This window comes from Crocuta crocuta, unplaced genomic scaffold, assembly GCF_008692635.1.
Source record: "Crocuta crocuta isolate KB4526 unplaced genomic scaffold, BGI_CrCroc_1.0 scaffold97, whole genome shotgun sequence".
Taxonomy (NCBI): Eukaryota; Metazoa; Chordata; class Mammalia; order Carnivora; family Hyaenidae; genus Crocuta; species Crocuta crocuta.
In genome coordinates, this window is record NW_027531999.1 from 1,353,072 (window position 1) to 1,363,952 (window position 10,881).

The following is a 10,881-nucleotide window of genomic DNA, read 5'->3' on the forward strand; positions in this document are numbered from 1 at the left end:
TTCTCTCTCTCTCTCTGTCTTTCTGCTCCTACCCAACTTGTGTTCGCTGTCTCTCTCTCCCTCAAAATAAATAAATAAATTTTAAAAATCCCACTATGCAACACACTAATGTAAAGTATTCTGATGAAAACTTTTAAAGGCCATCTGAAGTAACTTTGTTAAGAAATGAGCATCCAACCAGAATGCATTAATTAACAATTTTTTCTCAATTGAGTCAATGACAATGAAGAAGTAAGTATTCAAATTGTCTATAGAGACCAGTCTATATGGATAGTCATTATGTTTCTGTGCCTGTAGGAGGCAGATGAATGACTGATTTGAGCCATGTAAGGCTTGGTTTGCAGGGTTTTGAATCCCAGCTAATACCCATCACCAGTTATGTAAACTGATCCCAACCCTTAACCTGTCTCCCCATTGATAAGTTGGAACTGATGGTATTTCAGTTATTAGATGAGATGATGTCTATAAAGTTCCTGGCATTTTGTAGACATTCAAATTTTTGTTCTTTTTCTATATTTGACCTTATTTAACATTAATAACATTAATATAGCACACAAATAATACAGATAAAAATAAAGGATTGGATTTTTCTTCTTTCTTAGTGCATTAGTACATGAACTGGGAATGTGCAAAAGATAGGCATCTTCAATGTCCAATTCTTAAAGTACTAAATATTCAAAATAAAATCCTTTAATGTACTATGTTTACAAAATCTGAATAAAATCATACTGTACTAAAAGGGCCATTTGTGAAAAACTTATTTTAAAAATAAAATGTAGGTGTGCCTGAGTGGCTCAGTCAGTTGAACATCTGACTCTTGATTTAGGCTTAGGTTGTGGGATCATGCCCTGTCTTGGGCTCTGTCCTGAGTGTGGACCCTGCTTAAGATTCTCTCTCTCCCTATGCTCCTCTCCCGTCCCCTTCTAAAATAAAATAAAAATTAAATTAAATTAAAAAATAAAATAAAGATAAATAAAACAAAATGCATATACTTACACATATGCAGTATACTTACTATTAGGACATATTTTCACCAACTGCTTATTAATACTTAAGACTCTTTAAAAATTTTCTAAACTTTGAAATAAAATTTCATAAAATAAAATTGAAAATAAAAGCCTCTAAAGTCCCCTTTTGCTAGAATTCCCTAGATAGAAACTACAATAAACAAAATATTTTAATAAAAATTCCTTATTACTTCAAAGCAAGAGAACTAAAGGTGACTCTTATTAAACTAAAATTTAAAATTCTAGAATATGTTAAAAGAACGTTTTTGTATTCAAAAGTTCACATACACTAATTAGAACAAATATATTATTGCCGCTGATAAGAATTGTTGAACCTGCTTTAAAGAATATGTGATTAACTTAACATTAACACATTGTGAATATACAAATAGTATGCTAAAACCATTTTAGAAAACTTGAACTACTTTTACCGAAGTAGGTTAAATATTCTTCCTGCAACTTACTGATATTATTAAATTGCTCAAATAGCTTTTCTTAAAGATAATTCTATCCCAATTTATATTCCAATTGTAAAGTTTAAGCCATGTGGTTTTATTATACTTTCTAAACATTACACATACTCTGTAAAACACAATTAAGTGCTGTGAAACCAAAGATTGAGAAGTACCCTAAAAGTTTTGAAAACTAGTACACAAAAATACTTGCATATTAACTATACCTAAAAATAATTTAGTTTCTCTCTGGTAGCATGTAATTATTTTTCATGTTGCCCTTATTCTGATTGGTTCCTCGTTTATGTTTGTTTCATTTATTGTAATGTGAATTCCTTCAGGCTTTATTCTGCTCCTCCTTCCTTTCCCTTCACAATGTGCTTAGTCAAATAAAATATGTTTAATAAATATTTGTTTAGTTAAATTGAATTTTGTCCTATGTAATTAGCAGTGTCAAATGATACTAATCCAGCCATGATCTCTGGTAAAAAAAAACAAAACAAACAAACAAACAAACAAACACAGGTGAGGGAATCTTAACTTCTCATTCTATAAACTATTACTACTCCTTTAAGATGTATATGTGGTTACCTCGTGGTCATCCTGAGAATAATGCAGCTATTTTAGGTCTTTAAATTCTTACCAAAAAAAAATCCTTAATATTCTAATAGCCAGTAGATTTTAATTAAATATATCATTGTAAACTTCTTTAGGAATTCCTTTCCTGCATCTAATCCAGGACTGCAGCTGCACAAACACTGTTTTTCACAATTTACTCTGCATAGATTTATAAACATTTTCCCGAATATTATTTTCCCTGATTTAGATGGAAGCCATTTTATCTGGGGTCTGACCATCTGTTACTACAGACAGAGCTTTTCAGAGAAATGTGTGTAAAAATAAAGCAAATTATCACCATTTTCAAGTCATATTTAAACAGTGTTCACTGTTTAAGATCAAAAAAGGGAACTATAATCAATGAACTATGCTTTGTCACAATATTGGGCTGCTTGTACCAACGGAAGTGAATTACTGATGAACATTTCATCCAGTTGTTTGACATCATGCAGATTAGAAACACAGGCTTTAAAAAATAATGTAATTATTGTAGACATATTTCATCCCATATTTTGATGCTGCTTCTGGTATTTGGAAAATCTCCAACTAATGCAATGGATAGACGTATTTCAAAAACGTCTTTCTAGTTTAGTTGTAGGAAGGTTTTACTCAAAGTCTAAGGTTACTGTGCCTGTTCCCCAAGTAACAACTGTATCATTTTAAGTGGTTCATGTTTCTACTCTGATCCTCAGTTTTCTCATCAGACTATCAGGGCTAATATGTTATTATGTTTTTGAAAGTAGCCAAATAAAACAGCATGTGTAAAGCTCTTTGAAAATAAAATACAATTTAAAAATGTTATGATCTGAATAAGCTCGTAAGATATTAGTTATATTTGTGAACAGTACTGCCACAAAAGCCCAGTCCTATGATATAAATTATCTTAGAGATAATATAAACCAAAGTCAGTTTAAACTCCAGTTAAAATCTGGGTTATTGAAATTTAGGAATAAACCTGGAATTGTAGATATTAACCTTAGACGTTGTGCTTGTCTATTTTTTTTAATCTTAAAGATTTTAAGAAAATCTTAAGGAAAAATGTGTCCAAATGGGGAACACTTTTTATTTACAAGTTACTTAGTGATATTTAATCTTCAGTATGGCAAATAATTTAGTCCTGTCTAATTGAAACCAAGTTTTGCTATGGTACATATATTGGCACAGTAAAGTGGTAAGCCTAGGTATTGAACACTTTCAACAATTTGTTATTTCATGCATATATAGGATTTGTAAAACATACAAAGAAGAGAAAAAAGATAAAAACTCTATGTAGAAAATAGAATTTTATAACTACATTTTACAGAATATTCCAGAGATATCATTGGTCATTTTATTATTTTGAAAATATTACTTATTTAAACAACTAAAAAACATTAAAGCCTGATATAATCTTCAACATTGGAAAGGACAAATTATTGAAAAATATGAACAGAAATCCCATCTCAATGCCATTGACACTACTATACCATTGAACAAATATTCTATGAGGTATTGAACATTGCACATAATTACACATTTAGGACTTGACATTGTAGCTAAACCAGTTGTTCAAGGCCACTAAAATACTGAAAGAGGATTAAGATTATTAACAGTGGGGAGGAAAAACTAACTATAAAAGCCTTTCTAACTCAAATATGGAAATGTGATTTCACTCAAAAGAATGTCACAACTACTAAGAATTTTCAGTAATTCATGACACAAAATAAGACATCCACCTCTAATTGTTTATCTATTTATCTTATTACATGAATCCAGTGCTGATACAGTACATGTTTTGGACCTTTACGGCAGTGTGATATTTATTATTGTTATGTCTTAGAATTTGTCCCTTATAGATTTTACATAGGTGCAAGTACTAGTTAAATTATATGACTTCTGATCAGTGGGATCGCTTTTAGATTTAATACTATTACTATGTCTCACTAAATCCACACAGTGTATTTAAAATTCATTTATTTTAATTGAATGAAGTGCTGAAAAATTTAAGTATGAGAAATAGATATTAATTGCTAAAAGGGTGAAATTCAATTTTAGGTGATACTTGTTCAATGGATTAGGAAATTGTTACTTTTTACCACAAACTCAAAATAAATCTATGGCTCTGGTTTCTAAAACACCTATTGTTTTTTCAGTGTTCAGTGACGATTAGAATATATCTCTCTCAATTATTTGCAAGGAGATTTGGAGGAGTGGAAAACCTCAGGAAAATAGAAAGTGGTCCACAAACTTTTGGCTTAGGTCCCGTAGTTGTGCTGGTATTTTATAATGGCAAACTTAAAATATGTTCATTTTGGAGCATCTAAGCAATGTTTGGAGAGCTGGCCTACTGGGTGAGAATGCCATTCAAAATAAGCACTTGTATTACAAAACACACAGCCATGAAAAGGGCTATTTAAAATTCCATGGAGAAGAGAGCTGTCAATGCCAAAGGAAAAGCTTTGCTCAAGAAAAGTAACTTTCATCTGAATGGATGGCATGATTGGCATCAAAGGTTATTAAATGGTATCAGACTAACTCGATGTACAGTCACTTAATGGAGGATTAGATGGACACAGACACAAAGACCAACACAGAGAGAATTTTCAACCCTCTGGACCACCCGCCATGAGATGGAAAAACAAACAAGATGAAAAAGAAACACCTTCTCAGCACTGATAATTCTTAAATGTGCACAATTGTTCGATGCAAGCATAAGTTTGACCATAATGATGACAGAATCTATATTTAGGATACAAGGCTGCCATTTTAGAGAATTAGAAGAGTGTTTATACATAAATTATGTTCGAATTCATTTTCATGTAGTAGAATAGACCATTGTTCAGGAAGCAGATGAAAAAAATCTATAACAGTTGAGAAATTTAGTCAGGAAATTGTCAGGAAGGATAGTGTTGAGATAAATTCTTTTAAGCCTTTTCAAAGTTTGCGTAAGTTCATAAAAAGAGATAAAGTTTCTTTGATCTGAAGAGATCCTTTGCACAAGTGCAGTGTACAACATACTATATACATATAGGGCATCCCTATGTACATATACATATGCATACACTATCTATATGCCTTTTTAAACATATACACAGGTTTAACTCAAAGAAAATGAGTTAGCAACACAGGAATCATTGCAAGACAATCCAAGTGCTGAAATAAGTGACACTGATCACTTCAAGGGCTATTTTACCTCTCACATTGCCCAGAAGTAAGAATATAATTCCTTTTTAGTTTGTTTTTCATTGCAACACTGATTGTCATAGATAGTCTTTGTGCTTTTGTATAATGCCCATCCTGGATGTAACATATATTCACGTACAACATTGGACATTTTAAATAAGCATGCTGAACACAGGCAGGACCATACAACCATGCACAAAATATTCTGAATATGTTTTTCCAAACTGACTGCAACATCGACATGCACCACTATCATATTTGGTCCTGTACAGCAAGGAATGTACAGCTGATGCAATCATGGCTAGTTTCACTTGCAAGAGTTTCCTTAGAGAAGAACACCCAGTAGAGAAACAAAACAGAATGAGTGAAATGAACAGGAAAGTCCCCCAAAACCAAAAATTAAAAAAAAAAGTCCTCCCACACGTTAACACTGAAAATCTGGCCATTTTCCACATAGCACATTTTCCTCATCCCATATAAAGCAGCTTTCTCCCAATGTTCTGAGTTGAATTGTTTATAAGAGATATTAGTGTCTCAGAGCTTTTCCTAGCCATTGGAAAAGCTCATCTTGATAGAGCATTTTCCAGCGCACGTTGGCTTCAACGGTCTCCACAGCTCTCAAGAAAGAGGCAGCGGCTACTCCATCGTAATTCTTCATGAAGTTCTTCAGCTGGAAAGAAACATTTTAGAATGGTGAGAATGCATGTCTCAAAGAAACTTATGGCCAACATATATAAACAAGAATGCATGTGGAACAAAGTGCCACCATCCCTACAGAAGGCGTATTTAGTATGTGAAGCAAGCTTACTAATGAAATGCAATACAACAAATTGAGTCTGTTAGGTGTGAAGTAAAGTTTCTTCTGGAACTGGAAGGAAAAAAGAGTGGACATTACAGTTAAAAAGCTTCAAATTCAGCTTCTTCTTTCATAGATAAATATTAAAAGAGATGCATTTGTCTTTTCATATATGTTGATGGGATTGTGGCAAAGACTAGTTGTAATTATGAATCATATCCAAGGAAAAAAGTAGCCTTAAAAACTGAATATGAGGGTTAAAGTTTACTCTTTGTTGGTAGAGATAAAACTGTTCTTTATCTCCCCCAAATAAACAGCATAAAGACTTGACATTATCTTTGGTGGCAAGAGATTACCAGTTATCGGGTGGTAGAAAAAAGTAATGATGCTAGATTAAAGCTGGATGGGTAATGACACTGCAATTGTCTGAGTAACTTGACCTGGAAAGAATAAAGGAAGAATGTGGACACACGGAGCCAGATAAGTCGGGCATTTAATTATAAGTTATAATTTTAAAATGCTTTGCTATTATTTTATGGAAAGATTTTTCTGTAGAGAGTTCACATATTCTGGGGATGTTTGGGGATTTTATTTCAAGATTAAATACTAGCAGTTTTTCTTTCTGTTTCAGATGTCCTAAAAAACTGGCAACCAACCAACAATCAGAAAGCTAATAGGCGAATGTGAAAAATCAACTTGCAACACAGAAACATTATGTGGTGTAATTAGTGTGGGGTGTGATTCATCACATGGTGGGTGCCACATGGAGGAAATGCCAGGAGGGAAACACAGTGCATCAAGACTGACTCAGGGACAGGGAGATATGGCGCGGGGAGGATGCAATTAAAATGGACTTTTTAATATCTTTCTGAGTTCATCTAGAAATTGGTTCACTGGTAGTTTGGTTTATGACAGCATTACTTTGATTACATGATACCGATGGGTTTTCTCAAAGTTTATCCTCTACTTTCCAACAAAGCCCTGTGGCCCTGCAGCATTGGCAGTAGATAACCATATTTCAGGGCTATAGCCTTTATAAGACTTCACAATCACTAAGCTTTTATAACAAACATGTAAAATATCCAACATGTAACAAAGATTTATTGATGCTACCCTTAAAAACTGATTTGACATTTTACCAAATTTACACATACTAAGCAGAAGAAGGAAAGACATTGGAATTTATTGAATATCATCAATATACATATTCCTGTAACATGCATACACATATCTTAAAAGGAAGTTGAATAGAAACATTTAAATTATATTTTTAAACTTTAACTGATTAATCCAATAATTCATTTGTATTTATATGTTTGACTCATTTAGTCAATATTCCTAAAGCAACAAATAATAACATTATGATCGGTTTTGAATTATATTTTATTATAAAAATAGATATTACCATGTATATATTACCATGTATTACCAAAAAAATATACTACCATGTATATTGCATATGTATATTATAGTGGTGTTATTTACATAGTATACGTCAATCAGGAAAAAATTCTACTCCTCTTGAAATATATTCTGCATTATTACATACTTGCCTAGGCAGTACTAAATATGCCATATAATGGTAAATGACCCTTTGACAACTTTTGATTCTGTAGAACATGCTCTTGGCCCCTTGACAAAATAGACAGCAAGTCAGCCTGCACACTGAAGTAAAACTCTTAAGTCCTTCTCAAAGATAAACTATGAGTTTGAATATGAATGAGTTATTGACACAAAGGGTAGGTCAGATTACCCTGCAAAAGAACAATCAATAAAAAAAAGTAAGTGGTGGGTCCCCAGGGATTCATTTCCTAAATCACTATTTAAGTGCACTAGATACTTCCTTCATGAGCTCGGAGAGCCTGAGGTGACTCAGGAATCTTAGGAGTAGCTTGTTCATCAGAACACATATGGCCCACTCTCCATACCTGGCATAAATTGATCTCAGACCCTTATTCTTCCACAGCTCTCTGACAAACAGATGCCAGAACAGCCATCTAATTGGTCCTGGGGTGTGATCATAGCACCTTCCAGACCCCTGCCTGACTTTATAGGGTATGGGGTAGATGGAAGGCACTTGGCATTCCAGTTTGCTTCTTTCTGAAGCTCTTTGGTAGATTTTCTGCAGCTATTAGCTTTTATTATTGTGTTTCCTAAATATTTATGCCATCTTGTGCTTTTATTTGAAAATGTTTCAAAGTTTAGACATTTTTATAAAATAGCATTTAGTAAGATGTCAGAGTTGTTTGTGCTTCTTGTTTTTAGCATAAATTTTTTAGACATGTTTGTTAATTTCACTATTAGAAAACATTTTAACATTAAAAAAAACCCTCCTATTTTAGGGTACCCTAGACCCTACACACCATGGAATAAATTATTTGTAAATTGCAAAACATAATATACTCTCAGTAACTGTATAAGTGAATTGAATTAGCTATTGCGCTATTATGAGGTTCATATTTTCAACATTAAAACTGTAAGTGGGGTGTCTGGGATGCACAGGATCTATGTTCTTCCGCAGCCATGTTGTAGATTAGGTTCAAAAAAGGCAGAAAAACGAGTGCTGGAGAGAATTGCTTAACAGACATTAGTATGAAAAACTGTCAAGGGCCTCCGCAGCTCCCTCAGGTTGTACTTCCATTAGTTTAAAATTAAGGAAATAACACACAGTTTCATGGAGAAATATTGTTCAAATTGCTGGAGCCATGTAATTAGAAGGAAATTGCCAGTGTCAGGTTTGAGAAAGCAGTTTTTGGGGAGGGAGCTTGGAAGAATACACATTTCTTTACTGAATGCCCCTAAGGCTGATGGGGATCATTAAAATCTCAACTGAGCTTTCAGAATTCATAAAGATGCTGATTCTCTTTTGATCTAGATATTCTTGAAAATAAGAATATGCCCTATCCAAAGGGAGCATATTGGGTTTTCTGCTTCTGAGGCTCATTGGTTATGAGAGGATGAGTCTGGAAATTCCTAACCCCTTTTATATTAATGAAAGGGGGTTATTAACAATAGGAAGTAAACCCCCATACCACTCAACAATGGTGGTCCCCAATCCTAAATACAATGATTAGATAATGAAACTCTGGAAAAGCCTCAGGCAGCAGTTGTCAAACTAGAAAGTCAACACAAGTAGCTAGATCGTGGAGGGATTCCTTGCTTATGCTTATGCCACAGACAGTGTTGGGAAGTTAGCTGCGTGGTGGATAATGGAATAAAAGTCACAATTTAGTTTCAGTCTTGAAACTGCACCTTTCATTATAGCGATAAACATTTCAAATGGCAATTAAATCAAGTAGGAAACTATGAAATATATGTACGAAACAAGTAAAACAAAGTCATCGGCATATGATAAAATCAAATTGATATCCATTTTTTTTTATTAAAAATTTTTAATGTTTATTTTTGAGAGACAGAGACAGAGCATAAGCAGGGGAGGGGCAGAGAGAGAGAGGGAGACAGAATCTGAAACAGGCTCCAGACTCTGAACTGTCAGCATAGAATCCAACATGGGGCTCAAAAATCACAAACCATGAGATCGTGACCTGAGCCGAAGTCAGATGCCCATGTAGGATGGGCCGCCCGGGTGCCCCAACACAATGTCCATTTAAAAGATGTTTTCTGAGGGCGCCTGGGTGGTTCAGTCAGTTAAGCAACTGACCATTGATTTCAGCTCAGGTCATGATCTTATGGTTTGTGGGTTCAAACTTTGTTTCAGGCTTTGTGCTGACAGCGCAGATCCTTCCTGGGATTCTTTCTCTCTCTCAAAATTAATAAAAATTTTTAAAAAAAGATGTTTTCTCATGGCCTAGGATTACTGAAGCAAGCAAAGTATGAAAGATAGAGTTTGAGGATGAAGTGGGAAAGGGAACAGGAGAAAGGCAGCAAGAAGGGGGCAAAAGCAGAGAAGACGGGAGAAGAAAGGGAGCAAAAACGGAGAAGGAAGAGGGGAAGGAAAGGGTGGAAGAGGACTTTCCACTTCTGTGTTCACTTCAGCTGCTTCACAGGTTGTGAGTAAATGAGTCTTTCACTCACCGATTACTGAATGTAAAATTAAGGAATTAAAAGTACTTCATTTAAATACAGAGAAAATTGGAAGCAATCATTCATTTAATTGTTCTTTCTTTCTGTTTCATATGGATATGAAAGAAGTACTTCTCAATAAGCTTCCTTTATTTAAAAAATACAGTAAAACATGTGCTAGGGCTTTCAAAACCAAATCCTGAAGGGTTGGGAACACGTAGCAGGGATAAAAACTGAATTTCAAATCATTACAATAAGAGACTTAGCTTAGCTCATAGTGTTGCAGGAATCCAAGTTAGTGATTAGGGGCCGATCATACAACGTTGGGCAATATTAGAAGATGTTAAGGAAGGTGCCAGGGTTGGTGCTTCTGCGGAAATGCGGCTCAGTATGATTAGCTCTGGGTCACAGCCTCAGGCATTCTGTCAGCGAGAACTAAGGAAGCTATGATTGCCAATGCCAAATCTCAGCTATATTTTACAATGGAGTTGAGCAGTGGACGAAAAAGCAATAAGTGGTTGAGGCCCAGCTCATCTGAATCATTTAAAAATATCTATATTTTCGGGGCGCCTTGGTGGCTTAGTCGGTTAAGCGTCCGACTTTCGCTCAGGTCATGATCTCGCGGTTCGTGGGTTCGAGCCCTGCATCCGGCTCTGTGCTGACTGCCAGCTCAGAGCCTGGAGCCTATTTCGGAGTCTGTGTCTCCCTCTCTCTCTGACCCTTCCCTGCTCACGCTGTCTCTCTCTCTCTCTCTCTCCTAGAAATAAATTAAAAAAATATATTTTAAAAAAAAATCTATATTTTCTCCTCCCTCCTACATGCT

General features: G+C 34.6%; 1 protein-coding gene across 1 annotated transcript in view; it reads right to left on the bottom strand.

Annotated features, from left to right (window-relative positions):
* Positions 1-3,384: 3,384 nt before the first annotated feature.
* TRHDE (thyrotropin releasing hormone degrading enzyme) overlaps positions 3,385-10,881 on the bottom strand; it is a 392,366-nt gene continuing 384,869 nt past the window's right edge. Inside the window, exon 19 of the mRNA XM_077775259.1 lies at positions 3,385-5,909. Within this exon, the coding sequence (XP_077631385.1) occupies positions 5,766-5,909 (144 nt within the window). The 3' untranslated portion in view covers positions 3,385-5,765. The remainder of the gene's footprint in view (positions 5,910-10,881) is intronic.